Source organism: Lygodium microphyllum, chromosome 2 (genome assembly GCF_053477565.2).
Source record: "Lygodium microphyllum isolate KBCC chromosome 2, Lygodium_microphyllum_v1.1.10, whole genome shotgun sequence".
Classification (NCBI taxonomy): Eukaryota; Viridiplantae; Streptophyta; class Polypodiopsida; order Schizaeales; family Lygodiaceae; genus Lygodium; species Lygodium microphyllum.
Window position 1 is genome coordinate 178,282,167 of NC_141136.1, and position 21,250 is coordinate 178,303,416.

Genomic DNA, 21,250 nt, shown 5'->3' on the forward strand with positions numbered 1-21,250 from the left:
TAGAAGCCGGAACCATATTAAATATTGATTCATTTTATGGAGCTTGTCGAAGGGAGTTTTCCCCTGAAAGGGGTGGGCAATATTGGTTGCGTGTACTCAACGTGACCCGCCAAGAACCACACGAGGATATTTGTGCTTATGCGAAGAAAATAAAAGAGGTTTTCCGTAAGTTGGACACCTCTATTCCTATCCCCACAGCTGCCCAATTGCAATATTTCCTACATGGTTTGGACTTTAACATCTAATTGCAGTTGAGTAGTGTCCCCTTGGGGGATATAAACACTGCCATTACACGAGCACAAGAGGTGGAATCCCGACTACAAGCAGCCTATGCTTCTCGAGGTAATTCGAATATGGATTTAGCGACGGCCAACGGCAGTAGTGGCCAAGGGATAGCGATGGCTAACCCTAATGGAAGAGGCAACATGATGTAGAATGTCCCTTTATTACCAGCTTCCAATGTTCGAGCGCTTCCAATGTTTGAAGGCTATGAGTCGAGCACTTCCAATGTTCTTGGCGAGGTTAAGGACATGATGAAGCATTATACCGACATGATTATGGAGCAGTATCGGCAAATAGCCGTTGATGTCAACTTCCTTAAAAAACAACAAAATTTGATAGGAAGTAGATACCTAGATGAGGGTGCACCTTCGAGGTTTACTTGCAAATGGTGTGGTGGGCAACACTATCCAAGAAATTGCCCAAATGTTAAGTGCGACATCTGTGGAAAATCCAGCCATTTAGCAGCTACTTGCTGGAGTAAGATCAGTTCCCTCCAGCGCGGTAGTCAGCAGCCAAGGCCTATTAATCATCGTGCCCAAGGAAATGATTCCCAGCGAGAAGACGGGCCTAAACAAATACTTCAACGACCAAAGACTACAGTGGAGGAGCTACCTAATGGTAGTGGGGTGAGTTTGATTGAGGCTGTACATGTTAATGATGCTGAAACCTCTAATCTGCGAGTTGTTCTTACAAGAGGTCAAAAGGGTAGAGAAGCCGACAAGGATAAGCCTGTTGACAGAAACCCTAAACAAGGCGACAAAGGAACGCAAGTTTTGGATCCTGCCATGGAAGGGGGACCTTTGAAGCCCACGGAAAGTAAAGTCGATAAGGAACCACCAAAGAAGAAGGTGAAAGTTAAAAAAGAGGCAATAAAGCCGGTTTAGCGACCTAAAGAGCGGATGGTTTGGCGTGAAAAGTGAACTCTATCAAACTATCATGAATTCGATTTGGCGAGCTCTCTTTGCGAAGTCAAGCCGGATGTGAATCTTTTACAGCTTATTAAGCTTTCCCCAAGAGTACGCAAGGAATTTAGAAAGATCCTACGTACCGGGTATATCGTAGAACCTTTGGGTATTGCGCGAGTTGGTGATGACTGGTTCGAGCATGCTGAGAAGAATTGCCCAAGGGTTGCAGCCTATGTCGATGGGATATTAGTAGATTATGCCATTGTCGACACAGGATCATCTGTTAACATTATGAGTTCTAAACTGATGGAAAGGTTGGGTCTTGCGATCCAGAAAGATACCTCCAGAATTCTCAAAATGGCAGATGATAGTTTGAGGCAACCGAAAGGCTGCATTACAAAGGTCCATGTCACTGTTGCAAATGTAGAATGCATGTTGGACTTTAGGGTGATTGGTTTTGCAGGCCATCCAAGTTACCAAGTATTACTCGGATGACCTTGGATCTTGCAAGTGGACTGCCAAGTAGATATACCCGCCAGTCGACTAATATTCGGCAGAGGTGCCCAGCGTGTGGTGGTTGATGCTTATCCTGAGTCCCCGCAGAGTGAGAGAGCTCCTCTATCCTCTACAGAATTGGAGACATTAGAAGATTTATCTACCAGTGAGACATCATCAAGTGATGAGTCCAAAGAGGGATCCACCACGGAAGACATCTATCAGATCACTTTGAACGAGCCGATAGAGGGCCAAGATCGTATAAGAGATGAAGATGTTATCGAGCTAGACCTTGGTACGTCTGATGATTCACGGCCAATAAAATTAGGTTATATGCTCAGCACAGCAGAAAGGGAGGACTATGTGGCCTTGATTCAGGAATTCCGTGATATTTTTGCCTGGAGTTATGCCTGGAGTTGATCATTTTAAGAAAATGCTTTGAGCGCTGTAGACAATTTTGTATCGCCCTAAACCCACGGAAGTGTGTTTTTGGAGTACCTTATGGGCTATTGTTGGGTCATGTGGTCAGTCCGGTAGGAATTGTGACAGACCCCGAGAAGGTCAAAGTTATAGTTGCCATGGGTCCACCACGCACTCCGAAAGAAGTTCATAGCTTTCTGTCCTTGGTTGGTTATTACCGTAGATTCATAAACGCCTTGGCAGAAAGAACGTTGCCGCTTACAAATTTATTGTCCTTTAGCTGTTTGTTTGTATGGGGTGACCCTTGTAAGGTAGCATTCGAGGATGTGAAACAAGAGCTAGCAAGAGCTCCCGTTTTAAAAGCACCTAAAAGAGGTGAGGTGTTCTATATATTCTCAGCAGCCACCATGTATAGTATCAGCTAATGTTTAGCCCAAATTTGGGAAGAGAAGTGGTATCATCCGATAGCTTTTGCTAGTCGGAAATTGGGTATTTCAGAGATCAATTATACCTACATGGAGAAGTTGTGTCTAGAGATGGTCTTTGGGACCAAGAAATTCAGGCATTATATTCTCTATGAGAAAGTCGTGCTTTATACGAAGGCGGAGGGACTTTGATTATTGATGAATAAGCTACAGCCGCCTGATCGTTTAGGAAGTGGTTAATCACTTTGCAGGAATGTGATTATGAAATCAGGAGTAAGCCACCAAGGTTGCAAGGCATCGTGGAATGTCTTGTGGACTTTGGGGAGCCGAAAGAATCTGTGGCTAAAGGTAGTGACATGGAGTTGTTATTTAAAATAGATACGGCATCTATTCCCTCCTGGTATGCTGCAATAATGCATTATTTATCGACGGGAGAGGCAGGATTCGAATTATCTAAAGCTGAGAGAAGGAAAATTAAGCAACAAGCGTTAAAGTTTGCCTTGATCGCAGGTACATTATATCGGCAAGGGGTTGATGACATCTATCACCGATGTGTGATGCCTGACGAGGTGCCATTCATTTTGGAAGAGTGCCATGATTCTGCTTGCGGCGGCCATTTCGCTGGACGGCTTACAGCACAAAAGGCTTTAAGAGTAGGTTATTGGTGGCCTGCCATCTTCCAGGATGCGTTTGCATATGTTAAGAGATGAGATATTTGTCAACGACATGATAGTCGAGAGAATAGGAAATGACCACTCACCCCTATTATGGCGATACTTCCATTTGAGAAGTGGGGAATAGACTTTGTGGGTCCTATTACTCCGTCGTCTACTGCACAAAAGAGGTATATCATTGTAGCAACTGACTACTTCACAAAGTGGTCAGAAGCACGTACAAAAAGGAAAGATGATGCTAAAGAAACTGCTAGTTTCCTTTTAAAGCAGATAATATACCGTTTTGGTCCACTGAAAGAATTAGTGTCGGACTGCAGAACCCATTTCCTGAATAAGGTGATCAAAAGCTTGACAGAGACTTGGAAAATCAAGCATAACAAGACAACCCCATATAACCCCCAAGCCAATGGGCAAATTGAAAGCACCAACAAGCAGCTTGTGGGCATCCTGTCCAAAATTGTGTCGGAACCCCTTCAAGTTAGTATATGGGGAGGAGTGTGTCTTGCCTTTAGAGATTGAGCTGCCGACTATTCGGTTTGCCATCAATCATTCTTTGAGTGATGAAGACGCACTTTTTGAGCGCTTGACGACACTGGTACATTTAGATGAGCTTAAGCTGCAAAGCTTATTGCACCAAGAAGTGGCGAAGCGCCGAATGAAGCAGTTAGACGACCTCAAAGCCAAGAAATACACCTTCAAGAAAGGACAGTTTGTTCTATATTATGACGCACGACATGAATTATTTCCAAGCAAGCGAGAGCCCAAATGGGACGGGCCCTATAGGATCGTTAGAATAGGAAAGAATAAATCTACAGTCTTGTTAGCTGACCTTGAGGGGGTAGAATTTAAAAATAAGGTTAATCTTAATAAGATTAAACCTTATTATTTCTTATTGCACTAATACTCTGACTGCCTTGCAGGTCTAGGCGAGATCGATCAAATTTCTGCAAGGAAATCGTGATAGAGGTTGATGGGTCGTCTGATCCCTTATTTAGAACACCCGTATTTAGAACAGAGGTATCATCAGGGAAAGCTCATTTGGTGGAGCAAAGGATATAAAGTGACTGAGCAAGAAGGCGAGACATTTATTTGGGAGATCAAGGTCTTCTACCATCACTGCCTACAAATTTTGACGAGCATCCCTATTGAATTCAATGATGATGGAGGGATGGAGCCTACAGTCCACCCATTGAATATGCTGAATTTCGATTACTATAATTACGAGTAGAGTTCCGGATGGCGGGATATGTAAACGCTTTATGGACGTACACCTTGTACTTTGATGGGGCATCCAGGGGTGCATGCAAAAAAGGAAGTATAGGAGTTGTCATCCGAGACCCCCGACGACGCATTGTCATGAAGTTAGCTGCTTATCTCGGGGTGAATTTTACCAATAATATGGCAGAATACAAAGCCCTGATTATGGGTTTGAATATTGCAAAGAAGGGTGGTATCCGCCAGTTATTGGTGAAAGGGGATTCTCAGTTGGTTTTAAATCAACTCAGTGGGACGTACATGGTACGAAACCCCATCCTTTGCATGTACCATCATACTGCCATAGCCCTGCTAGACGAATTCGATAGAGTGTCTTTTCAGCTGATTCCACGAAATTGGAATCAGTTTGCCGATTCATTGGCTAATTTTGCGTATGAAGAAGACCTCTTCTTTAATTGTGGCCCTTGTCCCGATATATCTATTGACGATGAGACAGGACCTGGTCGTTTGTGGGGTATGCTTTCTGAACATGCCCTCTTTGGTAGACGATGGTTGATCTGGGTAATGCAGTGGGTAGGCGAGACTCATCTGCCTTTATTATCGTGGACCCACAGACTGATTAGATGACATGTGATGCGAAAACCTCTTGCGATATATGCAGGAGGGATGTGTCATAATTTAATGCACCTAGTTTAGGGCTACGAGCCTCTGTCTCCTGGGAATGGTATGCTTTGATGTCTATCATAGTTGTTTCTAGGAGGATGTTATGCGTAGTATTGTTTGATTTCATTAGGCCAAGAGGGCCATTTCCCTATCTAGTGCGGGTGTGTTTAATCGGGTTTTTGTTTTAAGTATTGTGCTGGACAGGTTTGGTGGTTCGTGGATTTGGTAGAGCCTGGAGGAGCCTTTGCTACGATGGAAGCTTCTTGTGGCCAATCCAGGTGATACCTCTCCTTTACGAGTACCTTTCTTTCCTGTATATGTGTATTTGTACTTGTCGAGGGGATATATTTTGTTGGGGACCGGCAACCAAGGCATGAAGTCCCAGGTTTAGGCTAAGTATGTTTGAGGGAGATCGGAGTAGTCCTTGCCTCCTGTAAAGACATTGTCAGGCATCGAAAGACCTGTTTTGGAAAGAAGTCCTAGTGACCCTGTTCTGCTAGCCTGCTAGACAGTCGTTCTAGGAGTTCTTGTTAGTAGTGAGGCAGTTAGAGAAGCCTGCCAAAAGATAATAATGATGATGCCAAGAAACCCTGAACATCCTAAGAGATGAATATACATACGAAGGTGTATAAAAAGGGGTTCTAACCCCTATCAAAAGAAAAGAAAAGAAATAAAAATGTATAAGCAGTTGATCATCGCCTTGCGGAGGCTTGGTAGGTTCCTGGGGACGAGTCAGACCCGGAGCCAATACCTTGTCTTCCTAGGGGTGGCTTCTTGCTGAAAAATGAATGACCAAACAAGGAAGGTTGGAGCAAAAATAAAAGTGAGCGTTAGAAAAGGATTAAGTGTCGCCTTGGAAGGGCTTGGTAGGTTCTTGGGTGCCGAGACAGGTCCTGAGGCCGATGCCCTATTCTCCTTGGGTCACTACACTCAGCTCCCTCCTTTTTACATGCCCAAGTATGTTAATAAAATAAAAACCCTAAAAGAAGAAATGTACTGAAAGAACATACTCCTTGATTAGGCTATAGGAGTCCTCGCCTTGTAGGAGCTCCTAGTTGTGTTGTCTTTAGTTGGTAAGTAGTTCAGACTACCACTTAGGGCAACCTCTTTGATAGGTTTTTTAGTTTGGTTGTGTTGGAGCAGTTGGTTAGTGACTCGCTTCCGATCTTCTATTAGATGATGCTAGGCCTACTCCTTGTGGATGTCATGCCTTGGTTATAGACAGGGGTAGGGGAAGCATTGTGCTGAGTTTTATTATATATTTGTTTTGTATCAGTTTGATGCTTCTTTGGTTGTTTATGTGCAGATATGTTCGTGGATTCGATGGGCTGAGTCGCCCTATCCCGTGGTCGCCAATGAGAGTGGAATTTTGGTGCCGGGAATTGCTTACAAATAGCTAAAAATTATGAATATCAAGGAAAAATATCAAATGTCAAAGGCGGAGGCTCGACCTAGGCTGATTTTAAGCGTCAAAGTGCTCTAAGGACGCCCGGGCAACACTTGTGGATTTTTAGTAACTTTTCCATGCGCCTGCGCGAGTCAGAGAAGCTGTCAATCAGTGCGGGATGCCGAGACGAGCTCACAGAAATTTTCAGATTGGGATTCGGACACCGTGTGCGAGAGAGGCGGGAAAAGGGCCAAAAGGCCAGTCAAAATTTGGGACGTGCCCAAAAAAGAGAAGTGAAGGGGTGCCTTTGTGAAGGGGCACCCCCCCTTCCAAAAAAAAACGAGATTGAGGGGGGGCGGCGTGCTGTAGGCGCCACGGAAAAAACGGCACCCCCCCTCCAAAATGGAGATGATGGCTTGAAAGCAAGCCCTGAAACAAATGGCAGCAGGCAACTACACTCACTCTGCGCTCCGCATCGCTCCGTTCCGTGCAGTCAATGGCAACCTGTAGAGGGAGAGAGAAAATCAGTATTTCTCTCTCCTCCCTCTCTCTCCTCTAAGGGGGAGTTCATGTGGGAAGAGAAAGGAAGAAGAAAGCATGGTGGAGGCTTGTCCGGCATCGATCGGATTGCTCCACGGGCTGGAAATGGTGACTTGTGATCATCATGAGCATGAAATGCTGCTAATTTTCAGATTTGCAGCCATGGACATGAAACCCGAGACACACAAATAAGCGGTAATTCAATTTTTTCCAAGGAAATTTGAGATTTCACGGCTTTTGATTGATAAAATGTTGTTCATGTGGGCTAAAAATTGTTTATGTTGCTATTTTCCATGAGTATTTGTTGATCATAATCAGAAAATCAGAAAAACATGCATCTTGTGTCTCAAAATAATACACTAAAACACGTAAAATGTGAAAAATCAAGGGAAAATGATGTTTTTGAGCATAAAAATGGAAGAATAAATAGGAACACCAACTAAATTTTCATTTTTGTCGTAAGAAGGAACTAAGGGCCACAGCCCATAACCTATCTTGAATTTTTAGTAATTAAATAATGCAAAAAATAAGGGAAAATACAAGGAAAATAAAGAAAAACCACTAAAAATAGGAAAAAAAATAATTTTGGGTGCGGAAAATTAATGAAAATTAAGAAAAATGTTTGTGAATGTTTGTGAGGACTAAAGCATGAGGATTTGCCTCAGTTCAGCCCCACCTTCTTGTTCTAGTGCGTCTTTTTCCGCTTTTTATACATAAAATGATGGCAAAATGCCTTATAAATCTATACAACAATGCAACACTTGATCGATGGGAGGGTAGAGTGGTTAAAATGTGTCTAAATGCGGAGTAAAATGATGAGAAGATTGCTGGTTTTTGTTTGCATGCCATATAGGTCGGTGAATAGTTATAGAATGAGAGCCTAGTAGCATGAGGGTTCCCTCGGTGCTAGGTTCGTGCAACGCCGCATAAGAACGGTAGTTGAAAATAATTAAAAGGATGTTTTCCACATGTGCACAATATTGATTTCATAATTGTTTGAGCACTTAGCATCCACAATATGCATAAGTCATGGAAATATTTAAAGGTATTAGAAATCCTGGATGCACAGCAATTGCTTTCATTAGGACCTTGACCCACGTCGAGTGAGAGACAGGACACCCTAAGCCATAGGCTAGTCGTGGGGTCTAGGGGAAAGAGAAGTAAGGACAATGGTACATTTCTGTATACGATTAAATGGTACCTTGAGTGGATTTTGTGCGAAATGTTTATATGTTGAGCGACGCACCGAGGGGTCAATCCGCAAGGTGTAGGAGAGTCGCAGAGGGGTGGCGGCACTTAGCCGTTGGAGGACCCCCTATGTCTGTGCTTCGTGCCATTAGGCAATGTGTAAGGGACTCCCTCTGAGGAGTAGTGGGTGAAAGAAGAGTGGATTACAAACGATGTAATACAAACGCAAGATATTTAGGAAGGCAATGTATGTGTCATCAACGCTCCTAGCCGCGAGGCCGTGGGGTTGTTGAGCATGTGAGATAGAGGTCTAGCTAGTGCATGAGCTAGTGTCGGCCCGTTCTAGGTTCCATCAGTATCCTCCAGGAAATATTCATATTTTAATGACTTCTTAAACTCTGTCCAACCAGCATGTGTTCCTTGAATTTTTGAAATTTGGACTTCAAGCGCATGAACCACGATCCGCAAGAAGTAGCGGCTCCAAACGTCTTGAGAAATGCCAAAAAACTTCATCTTTTCTTCATACAAATGCATGTAAGTTGAAACTTGTTGGCCGTTGAACTGCTTTATCTCCTGTTGGATAGCCTTGAAGGCATCCATGGCATCACTATCGCGTTTTGCATGTGCTTGCTGCTGCATATAGGATGTAAACGATTGACACAGATGCTTCATGACAGTCTCATCTGTCATCTCTTCTTGCGAGTCTCCCATCTTGCTGAAAATTGACACAGCGCTTTCACTTCGGGCTCACCAAAAATGTCATGGAGTTCATGCAAGAGCTACTAAACACAGGGTTCAAAATGCAGCAAGGAAAGAGGCTAACAAGAAGATCTCAATTCTTGATGCCAAAGTTCACTATATTACTTGTCAAGTGAATTACAACAAAGAAACTGTCAACAAATAAATTTTGTTTTAAGTCCTTTTTATCTCAGCATATAGCTTTTTGGACAAGGATTTTCTAGCTTCATCAGTTCATAAAGTGTCAAAGTATCCTGAGCAAGCCCATGTTCATTATATGCTATCAACAAAATTGTTCATGATACAACATCGTGCTGGTATCTCAACAAGTGAGCCACACCTTGATAACCAAAGAATTGCCAATTGGAAAAACCTTGTCAAAACCTTTCTGAACAATCTCAGTATGAAGGCTTTGCCCTTCTTCTTTATTTCTGCATCCCTGTCTCCACTCTTCTTTAGGTATTAATAGAGATTAGGGTGATGGCTAATCTCGTCTGTAAGCAAGCTAGGCAGAATGTCTCTCCTTTACAAGCTCTGGTACATCTTCATCATCAATTGCAGTAGCATCTTCAAAATTGCAGTCGAGCATCCTCAGCATTTAACTTCCTTCAAAGCATCTGCGAAGTAAAGGAATGTAGGATTTGTGGCTCCTTCCTAACCACATACTTCTGTGAAGTAAGGAAGTGCTCCTACATGATCAAGATGAAGCTTGCAAGAACTCCCGCTCGCGAGTATTCTTGGATTCTCGTATCGTTCGTCGCATAAGTTGACTCTCTAATAATCAAATCAGGCTCCAAGCGATCAATCTGTGCTGCTCCCAAATGTCGGTCTGGAGTCATATTGTAATCCCCAGTGTATACCACACTGCTGTCACCCACTTTGACATAGAACATCGCCACATCAAGAACATGGCCAACATAATAAGCACGAAGTTGGATATCTATACCCACAGACACAGTTTGCCGCAAATCAACAGCAATCACTTTTTTCATACACTCATGAATCTCCAATACAATGAACTGCTCTTGTTGGCCTCTTCTCTCCGTCATTACTTTTTGATAATCCTCAAGAATCAAAGGAGATAATGCCTTGGTAGGAAAAGTCATAAAAACAGGCCCTTCATAGCAGCAACCATTGAAGTTAAGCACTACCCCGAAACTCTCTACATCCATTTTTTCTCGAGCATGCCAAGCTGGGACTGATCAAGGCTCCACTCCAGGAAAAGCTCCCCCTTGACAAGAATAGGCTCAGCCCAGAAAGGCTCCTGTCATGCATGTTTATGCAACAAATTTAGTTGCATCCATCTTTGTAACCACATTGCTTTCCCGTTTCTACATTAGCAAGGTGATCCACGTAATTCTCATCATTCACGTCATCTTCGTTTTGGGGTGCATAGTTTAGATCAAATAAGTAGCTTCTGCCATGGTACTTCTCGGTCTTGTGGAGTGTCGTTGGTTGCGGTTGGCTTGTTGTGGCCTTAAGGCAATCAAAGCTGTGAGGTAAGGACTGCGTGTAAGAACCTCCTTCATACGTCCAATGGCCATTGGGTGGATGCAATTGATGCCTGTGTCCATTGCTTACCTTGGGATGGAGTTATTGGTTCCTTGATCATAACTTTGTTGTAATCTATAAAATGCAACTGTGTCCCCTTCTAAAATGTTCAAGTGCTTTTTCTTCTTTTTATAGACTCCCCAATTCCTTTTGAGGATGTAAGATTTGCTTGACTCCCAAAAGCCATAGTTAAACTTCATAATTTCATCATCATCTCCATCCTCGATATCAACTTCGATGTCCCCTTGCTTTTGGGGGTCTCCAACGCCAAAGCACAACTTGTTTGTTTTGGGGATTAGAAGCCTGTCCTGCACTTTTCTTGGAACTCATCATTGAAATTGACAGTATAATAATATTCTTTGGCATCAGTTTTTCATATTTTTCTAGCACACACACAACATGCACGCAAACAGAAACGCATGCAAACACAAACACACAAGTGGAGTATGTACATTGGATGCGGGTACTGAAAAGGACGGAAAGATAATGCAGCAATCAAACACAATGAAACACACGCGAAAAGATAACACAGATGCACAATAAAAATGGTGGTGTTTACGGCTCGGATGCGCAACACCACGACATCAGTTTAAATCAATGATGGACTCATGGCATTCACTCATGCGTGGAGTTCTTTAACAAAGTTTGAATGCATCTTCATTAAAAATATTAAAGCTTTGACTTTGTTGCATCAACTAGGGTTTATAAGAGTTAGCTCTGAATGTCAATCATTATAGTATAGGGCAAGGAAAAGAATGCTCTCTAAGTGGCATAAAAGCAGAAGGTCTATGGTTTGAAGTTGCATACTTGCATGGAATGATGCATCTCACCTAGTTACCTACATCTTTTAGGGGAAAGTTCTTGCTAATTTGCCATCTTTGTCAAGCTCCTCATTCTTTTCATTGACTTCACATCCCTTGATAGGTACATCATCAAGACTCATATGAGGGGAAAAGACAATGTAGTGGTTGATTCTCTTTCTTGTATGTGGGCACATAAAGTTTCAATCTGTTGGTCTCGGAAATGGAACCAAGATGTAGTGGGAGCTCACACTCAACTACCAAGAGCCATGGGTCACTTATTGCTTCAAGCATTTCAAGCAAGCATAAATGGCTGTCTCTCACCTAGTTATCCATGAATTGAGATGTCCTTTGTTTGTTACGGTACAAACCTAGAGGGGCCACCTTATAGAACATATAAGATACCATGTGAGTTCAAAAGAAAAGATACTATATTTAACAAAATTTATAGGATTATATTTACAAAACAGGTTTTTTAATTACAATTTGAAACAAATATGTAAGTTTAGTAAAGTTAAAGGGGCCTTATATAGCATGTAAAGAAAGGGTATTTCTTAGTATCCTTTGAATGCACATTATATAGATGATTTCTTATAGGTGGACTCCCCATGGGATATAGACAATAGTGGAGAGGCTAAATAATGAGGAGGAGAATGATGGAATAAGAGCTAATGATATGATGGATGGATCATTATGAATGAATTGTGTACCCTAATTATAAGCATTGAATAGTCTTGGGTAGCAACCTAGAATATAGGCACCCAAACTTTTTGGGGCTTTAAGTATGAAACCAAATGGAAATTAAGGAAAAGAAATGAACTTAATGATGGGGTTTCTTAGTGGAAATAAGGGTATTTATCAATAGTGAAAATAGGAAAAAATCTGAAGATGTTGGCAAACCCAAAAACTTTGTAGACAATAGTGGAGAGGCTAAATAATGAGGAGAATGATGGAATAAGAGATTATGATATGATGGATGGATCATTATGAATGAATTGTGTACCCTAATTATAAGCATTGAATAGTCTTGGGTAGCAACCTAGAATATAGGCACCCAAAATTTTTGGGGATTTAAGTATGAAACCAAATGGAAATTAAGGAAAAGAAATGAACTTAATGATTGGGTTTCTTAGTGGAAATAAGGGTATTTATCGATAGTGAAAATAGGGAAAAATCTGAAGATGTTGGCAAACCCAAAAACTTTGTTTGGCTTCTCTAATTAAGAGAATATTTAACCCTCTAAGCACCTTTGCTCTCATACCATGTCAAGAAAAATGATGGGACGACATACACTCAAACCATATGAGAGAGAAATTTTACAAGAGAAACATAAAAGTGTATGGTCTACAAAATGTATGGTTTATAAACCATACATTTTGTAAACCATACATTTTGTAGACCATACATTTTGTGCTCTAGAGAGTGTATGGTCTACAAAATGTAAATTGTCTAGGCTATAAACCATGAACAAGAGGCATTTGCAAAGCTAGAAGGGAGCTGAACAACAAAACACATATATAAACTACCAAGAGAATGGTCACTAGCAGATAATGTGATGTTACCACCATGCAAAAGAAGGTTGCTAGTCAGTTAGAGGTGGAGTGGTAGTAGTTGGGAGGCTAGATCTTCCCTAAAAATGCAGCAACATCTTTCGTTAAGGTTGATCTTATTTCTTGCTAATACAATACTAGGACACCTTAGCAGTAAGTGAATGAAATCAATAGACACATGGCATCGTTTATAATTCTTTTTCTTTTACCCTCAATCATTGATCCCATAAATGCTACTAATATAAGTACCCAACAATAATAAATAAATAGGTCCACATTAACTACAATGGTTGGATCTAAGAACTAGGCAAACAACTAACCAAGATACTTAACTTTCTCTAGACTGAAGAATCTAGGTAGAATGCATTCCAGATCCAAACATTTCAATGTTTTGATTTCATCATCTTTAACTCTATCTACCGATCGACCTTGAGAAGAACTCTTCAGATCAAATCATGTGTGCTAGGTAGAACAATTGCATTTTGATCTAACAATAAGTTTGTGCCTCCTATCGGGCTTGACTCTAACATATCATGGAGAAAGTACCAAAAGAGCAAATAAAAAAGTAAAAAGAGCAAAGAGAAGAATATGAAACGAAGATGAGAAAGAGAAAAAATGAAAAAGATAGGATGCTTTGATAAAGGGTATTGCATATACAAATGTTGTATATGATATACATGTTTTACTTGATGAGGATGTGCAAACTAAAGATGTGACTGAAAGTACAGATGCTACAAAGCTTGTGGATGCAAATGATACAGTGCTAGTATATGTAGATAATATATTGATAGAGGGTATAAAGGATACGATGCTATTTTTTATGGGATCTCTGGGGTACAACCTTCCATCCAACCAAAGATCAATATTTTTATTTCCTTAAAATCGAAACACATGTTTCATGAACTTTGAAACAATGTGTAGTTTTGTTTTTTGTTAGTTGGTTCATACTCACATTCTAACTCAATGTGAAAATGATAGAGAGATCTTTTACCAATGCTACAAAGATTGGTTGATGATTGATCCATAGATAAGGATGTGGTTTGCAACTTTGAGTAGAAATACAGTGTGAATTCAAAAAACAAAAAGAATGAGAAAGTAACTACCAAGGGGAAGAAGAAAGAAAAAAGAGAATGAGGATGGAGAGGGGTAACCAAATGTCAAAAAAATTCAAATTGAATATTCACTTTCACTTCTATTAAGGGAAGGTAGCATATTTATTAAGTCAATCATTATCATCTTTATGGTAGAAAAAAATTTATTTCAAAAAATTATTTTTATTTTTTATAACATTTTCTCTCTCTAGGATCTCCTACAATGAATTTTTGAGACCTCAAATATTTTCTAATGACTTAATAATGTCATTTATTATTGCAACTAAGACCCACCACCATTGGCTTAAACCCACCCTATGTTAGGCCTTAGTAAAATAAAGTATGCTTGATCCACTATCACTATTTGCAAGTATTTGAAGCTGGTATAGATTCTCTTTCCAACCTGTTGACATAGCCAAATCGTATGAGTCTATGTGTACTACATGTGTATCAACATCAAGCTTCCAAGTGTATCCCAAGCAATGAAATATAAAGAGATGGACATCATATGGAAGAGAATCCCATCAATGTTTGAGCTTCATATGCTCCATGTTGAAATCCTTTAAAAAAGGATTAAAGTTAACTCACAAAAATCCAAGGACTTCATAAAAAGTTACCTCCTGCAACAAATAGATAAGTTCAATATGTACGTACAAAAAATTTTTTAAAAAGAATATTAACTTGCTATGAGAAGACATTTTTGAATCAATTCATTACTCATTAAATATAATGCAATGTTTTTTGAATTGATTAGATACTCATTAAATCCTACTACACATATATATTTTCAAATACATTTCTCTCATCACTTGCTTTTGAGTAACTTGCTTCATAGTACTTTGAGAAGATATCATAAAGAATGGATGTAAGGAGAAATAAGCCCTAGCCTAGGATGTATATGTCCATCCTAGCCATGTTCTCTCTAGGCTTAGGCCAGGTTGAAGAAAGTGTACATTAGGATTAGGCTTAGCACATATCTAGGGCTAGGCTATGCTAGCCGTATATATAGATCATGCTAGCTAGGTTAGACTCAAAGCTATTTGAAAAAAATCACAGGTCAATATCTAGCTATTTTAGCTACTGCAAAGCCCATAAAAGATGCATAGTTTGTAGGACAAAGTCTATAGTTTTGTAAGACACAGACACATTTAAACATGTAGCAAACTCGGCATTAAAATCAATGCCTATATACATATTTAAACTTACAAACCCTAAATCACAAAGAGGAAGCATAACATGATTTACATGATGTTTAACACAATATTTAATCTGCAAGTATCATATGTAACACAAAGTTAAATATCACATTCGTGTGCTAGCAAAAGCTTTTTTAACTAGTAGTAAAGAGGAACAAAACATTAAACCTCAATATAAGAAACCAAATAAAAGTTCATCAACAATCAACCAGAATACTAAGGGAACCATACCTAGACCTTCATGACAGGGGTCTCAATGTGTGAAGGCTCCTCCAACAGGTTTTCATACACATGCACATATGCCTCTGTCTCTTTGCTCCTATTTTGTTGTAGTGTTATCAAAAGTTGTGTGTCCACATTTAAAGGTAAATATGATTTCTATTTTGTAGTTGAAATACATGGTTGCTCTCTTTCTACCTTAGGATGTGGTATTTCATGATTGGGAGTTTCTTTTTCTAAGGCAAATATATTTCATTCTCTCTCTCCATCATTCTTGGAAAAATTTCTTGAGTATTTTTTTGTTGGTGAAAGTGTTTATTTAGATGATTAAACATGAGAAATAACAGTTGTGCTATAAACCTATACACAACTTATTTCTGTAGATCTATACTTATTTTTGGACATCTTTAAAATTTTACTTCACTATCCTCCATCATTTAGTTGCAATCATTCATCATTAAAAATTTGAGTGCACCTGAGTTATTCTAGAATTATTAAAATGAATCAATGGAAATCGAACATATGTGTAATTAACCCATAACTAGATCAATTGTTAAGCTTGTATAGCTAAACATGAATGAAGTCTATGTGTGGGTATATACTGTTGCATTATGTGTGGCACAAAGAAGCACCCATGGCTTCATGTATGGAGGGAGAGAGAGAGAGAGTGTGTGTGTGTGTGTGTGTGTGTGAGTGAGTGAGAGTGAGAGTGAGTGAGAGAGAGAGTGAGAGTGAGAGAGTGAGAAAGAGAGTGAGAGTGAGAGTGAGAGAGAGAGAGAGTGAGTGAGTGAGTGATTGAGAGAGAGAGAGAGAGAGAGTGAGTGAGTGAGTGAGAGAGAGATTAATTTAAGGAGAGACAAATGGTGTCACATGAGAAGAAAAAGAGAAAAGTGAACATTTTAGTGATGGAAAAATATCATAATAGACTTGTAAGATTTTTATTTCAATTTATTGTCATCTATTTTACTTATTATCTTTATACTTAAGATAAGTAAAATTTAAACCTTTCCTAGATGCTTGTAAAGGCTTAGGTAAGCTACGAAAATATGAATACATAAAGGACCTTTTAATCTAGAGCAAACATATACTAGATAGAAGGCATGATTTAATTTTAGAAAGGAATACATAATGAATTATCTAACACTGATCAATAAATGTGAAAAAGAACTTGGGGGTATGCATCTATAGGAAACTATCTATATCACATGCCTTTCAAGGGCATGCAGATAAATCCCTTTATTTATATGTTATAATGCAAAAAATGTCCCTTGTTGCTTGAGAACCTTATGATTTTTTCTCAAATTGCAATTAAAAATCCATTTTCATTCTAAATAGAATCATATAGATACATCCTAGTTCTATTAAACAAAACAATATTGTTGATATGTTTGCCTTCCTTTTCTATTTTTGGAAATGCACCACCAAGAAATATGGTTTTTGGCAACATCTCTTAAGAAGATGTGCTATATAAGTTCTAGGTATTGAATCATTTGAAATTCTTGTGAGATACCAACCTTTTTCTCTGTGCATTCACAATGGATTATCATTTAAGTATGCTAAAACATCCCTTTGTATCCATTCAAGCTAATGTTTATATTTAAGTTTATACATTTTGGGTCTAATAGTAGCCCATTGAGATCATCAAATACAAAACACCATAATGCCCCTGTATTGGTGATGGTAAATAAGATTTTGTTCTAATAGTGGCCCATTGAGATCACCAAATACAAAACACCATAATGCCCCTATATTGGTGATGGTAAATAAGATGTTGGAAAGATGGCAGCTGGGTTTGATGGCTCACTCATAGCCATTGTATTCAAGGAGATTTCAGGAGTCTTTTGAGGATATTGACTAGGTTGATCTTGTGAACATGGTGTAAAGTAGTGCTTCCAAAACCAATGGCGGATCCATATAATAGGCATTAACTCAATATCAATATCCATAGTCTCCGGTAAGAAGAAATAAGTTAGAACTCCACTGAGCATTGTGCAGGCACCAAAAAAGATAAATAATCCATATTTTAGGTGACAGAGTGAAGTGAGTGTCGTTTGAGCAATTATGAAGGTGAAAAGCATATTGGAGCAAACAGTAACACTTTGCCCTTGGGATCGAGTTATTAATGGAAATATCTCAGTTGAGATGAGCCACCCTAAAGGACCCCATGACCATGCAAATGCTGACACAAAGACACATATGAATAGTAGAATAACAATAGCTGATAATTTGGGGACCTTTCCATGTTCAACACTTGATTTTGCAAGAACAATAGCTATCAATACCTGCCATAAAGATTGAATTCATGATATTAAGAACCTTTCATCATCACATGAGTACAAGTCAAAAATGCATATTACAAGCTAGAAAGTCTATAATGATAAAATAAGTATTATGAAGAGAATAGACATGCAATGCTGTTAGTTGTTGGAAATGACATTGAAATTATTTGGATTGACATTTATTCCAATGGCTCCATCCTATATGGTAATGCATATTTTAACCTTTAGTTAATCAATTCTTAGAAATGTGTCCTATCATCTGAGTTGAGTGATAGTTTAATGGTAACTTTTATGTCCAGTTACAATATATCTGAAAAGACCCTCGTATAAAAAGGTGCTTTGTGTATTGGTGTTTCCTTAAAAAGGGGTTTTTATAACGGGCCTTGAACATTCGTGATATAGAAAGTTCTTTAAGAATTCCTAATAACTATATCATGTTAGCAAATCACATGTACGATGCAGGCGAAACCTCACGAGTTTTACCATTGATAAAATTACATGCATAGATCATGAGTTTTGCCATTGATAAAATTACATGCATAGATAAAAGTAGAATAGGTTATTAGGTACCTCACGAATCGTCACGAGTTCTGCCATAGAGAAAATTATACCTCACGAGATTTACCATACATAAAATTGCATGCATTATTAGCAAAATGAGCCGAATCTCCTTGAATGATTGAGAGAGAGAGAGAGAGAGAACCTGAGCTACACACATCTGTACAGAAGCTTGCAACAAAAGAGCTCGCCGTCCCACTCGATCCACAAGAAAGATGGCTATGAGGGTGGAGAGGACATTAATGGCGCCAATGATAATTGCAGAATAGAGAGCAGCTCGTTGAGCAGTGTGGAAAGGGCCACCCACGCTGCTGAAGAGGACGGGGGCGTACATCATGATGACGTTGATGCCCGTGAATTGCTGGAACAACTGCACGAAGATGGATATCAGGAGAGGAGGCCGGTTGCGCCTCTCGAGCAAGCTCCCGAAATAATTATCGGCTGCAGGCGCAGCAGCAGCTGTGGACGACATACTGTCGACGTTAGAGTTATGCAGGCTGGAGATGCTTGCTGATTTGAGGTCCTCGATGACGCCATTGATGTAATTGTCGTCGCAGGGAGCCCCTGACCTTGCCCTTAGCTTGATGATAGCTTGCCTGGCTTGCAAGTATTGGCCTCTCTCCACCAGACTGTTGGGCGTGTCCACTATGAGGAGGCTCCCGACCATCAATGCCGACGCTGGTATCAACGGCAATGCCAGGGACAGACGCCAGCCCCATGGATGGTGCTCTGCTCCCAGATTCACCATGTTCGCAATCAGTATACCGAACGTCACAAAGAGCTGGAATAGGTTGTTCACTCCCCCTCTGGATCCTGTGGGTGCAATCTCTGACAAGAAGAGCGGCACAACCTATAACACGAACATAATAAAATAATGGAAAACAACGGAAGTAGGTTAAAGACAATCTACATCTGGGCTAATCACTCTCGAGTCTCCGTGATAGCTATGCAGAACTTGCAGATATCATAATAACATAGAACACAAGTGAATTAAGGACAGGCTGTATATTAAGGCTTGATAATTGTGATTGTATATGTAACCTGATTGCCAAATCCAACACCGCAGCCAAGCATGATGCGGCCAAAAATAAGCATGCCCCGATCTATGGCGGCCGCGGTGATGGCCGAGCCGAGCGCGAAGAAGGCTGCGCCGAGCAGCATGCTGGCACGCCGCCCGTGCCTCCACGTCACCACCCCCGCCGCGAATGTGACCACCATCGCGGTGAGGTACAGGGATGATGTGAACAGCTCCACAACCTGGTTGTCGTACTGGCAGTACACTTCGCCAGTGCGATTGCTTCGCGGATTACGCACCGCACTGCCATTGATTTTGCTGCAGAGACGGTGCTCATAGCTGCTGGCGTTTGCCTCTATCTTATGTTTTAGCACCCGTGGGAAGAACTCGCACAGAAAATCGTCCATTACAGTGACCCCGCCTGCAATCATCAAGAAGCGATTCGTTCATAGCCACATCAGCAATGCCACATGGGATTAAGAATCATTGTGCAATATCACAAAACATCAATCACAGCGGTGACACTATTGTCACTATATTCTTCGCAGCTTATTGCATACGACATCAGCAATATCACAGGAGGCTAAGAATCACTGTTGCAATATCGCAAAAACGTCAATCACAGCCGTAACACTATATTTGTCGCAGCCTATGGCTGTCGCGTTATATGAGTAGCTGCAAGGTCAGGAACCATGGTCGCGGCTTATAACTATCGCAAGTGGGTGATTCGTATTCAGAGCTAGCTAATTACTAGAAATATTTACAGATCCCGCAGTCGATTAGTAGACTAATCCTTACACGAGCGCGCAACAAGACGGATCATCGTGGCAGCGTGTGCCTATAATCGCGTGCGTAAGGGACTGGAGTGTTACAAAGACTACAAAGCCTGATATGGGGATATCGAGTGTCCAGATATTCTACCATTTCATATAACAGTATCCCATCAGGAAGTAAACGGAAAACCTATGCCGATGATCAGACCTGATACGCCCACATCGTAGCCGAACATGAAACCTCCTGTGGCTGCGATGAAGCAGACACAGATGACATAAGGTGAGAGTGCGCTCCCATATTCATCAGTACCGGGCCTGCTTCTGTTACTGCTCCTGATCCACATTCTAATCGGCCTTCTGGCTATAGTGTGCTGCACGTGCACTGCTAATTAGTCCTGCCGTGCTAAAACCTGATCTTTGGATTCGCAAGGGCTGGAATGAAAGGAAAGGGAAGATCTGAATAAAGTTCACTACTGCTGGCAGAGCAGTACACGAGAGGCGATTTTTTTGCCTTCGCTAATGCAATCGCGATAGATAAGGGTATGGACCATCTATCCAGCATTTTTGACCAACTGATTGATTGCCTGCTGCAGACTTCTGAGGACTCGCCCAGTCGCCTCCCGTTCTCTTCCCCTCCCTCGTTAAATCTTGTTTTCTAATAAATCTTGTTTTCTCTTGGAAAAGATTTAGACACCAGCAGAGCTATCAAACTTAACGCAAAAAAACGCGTATCCCAAGCCATCCTTGATTTTACGAGGTGTTCAAATTTTTGACACCAAAACTTTCAAGCTCAACGCAAAGAAACGCGTACTAGTCTTGGAAGTCAAGCATGATGGTGACTCGTCATTCTGTCTTCAGGCTCCTACCTCCTTCCTCTTCTTCTTTTCTTTCTTGTTGTATTCCTGTCATTAATCATCCTCTCCTTTTTTTTTCGTAATGGATCTTCGTCCTCTCTCTCTCTCTCTCTCTCTCTCTCTCTCTCTCTCAACACACGCACACACACACACACATATTCATTCTAGCATATTTCTCCTGCGATTGTATGATGTATCAATTGAATAGAAGGCTAAACCAGCAGTTATTTCTAATATAGCAGCTTTTTCACCAAATCATGATAAAATAGTTCACTGTTTTTGTACATCATTTGAATTCAAATTTTACTAGATCTTCATACTAAATTGAGTAAACATTGATATGTTGCCCTAGTTGATGGACTTGTGATCAAAGCTTACCACCTGCAAGGGCCAACCCTAAGGTGTTTCTTACACGGAGACAAGCTCTACACA

General features: G+C 40.5%; 1 protein-coding gene across 1 annotated transcript; it reads right to left on the reverse strand.

Annotated features, from left to right (window-relative positions):
* Positions 1-16,740: 16,740 nt before the first annotated feature.
* Positions 16,741-20,661, reverse strand: LOC148040656 (sugar transport protein MST4-like). Its single transcript, XM_087701675.1, has 4 exons — positions 20,173-20,661; positions 19,218-19,612; positions 18,322-19,026; positions 16,741-17,621 (listed from the first exon to the last, which is right to left on the reverse strand). The coding sequence occupies exons 1-4, from the start codon at positions 20,306-20,308 to the stop codon at positions 17,085-17,087; spliced, it is 1,773 nt and encodes a 590-aa protein (XP_087557801.1). The 5' UTR covers positions 20,309-20,661; the 3' UTR covers positions 16,741-17,084.
* Positions 20,662-21,250: the final 589 nt, after the last annotated feature.

Bases quoted from the DNA above. Each gene is read 5' to 3' on its own strand.
- LOC148040656 (XM_087701675.1), bottom strand. From the start codon at position 20,308: ATGTGGATCAGGAGCAGTAACAGAAGCAGGCCCGGTACTGATGAATAT. The intron at 19,613-20,172 runs GTCTGATCATCG...TGATGATTGCAG, and splicing joins CTACGATGTGGGCGTATCAG to GCGGGGTCACTGTAATGGAC. The intron at 19,027-19,217 runs GTTACATATACA...TTCGTGTTATAG, and splicing joins GTGTTGGATTTGGCAATCAG to GTTGTGCCGCTCTTCTTGTC.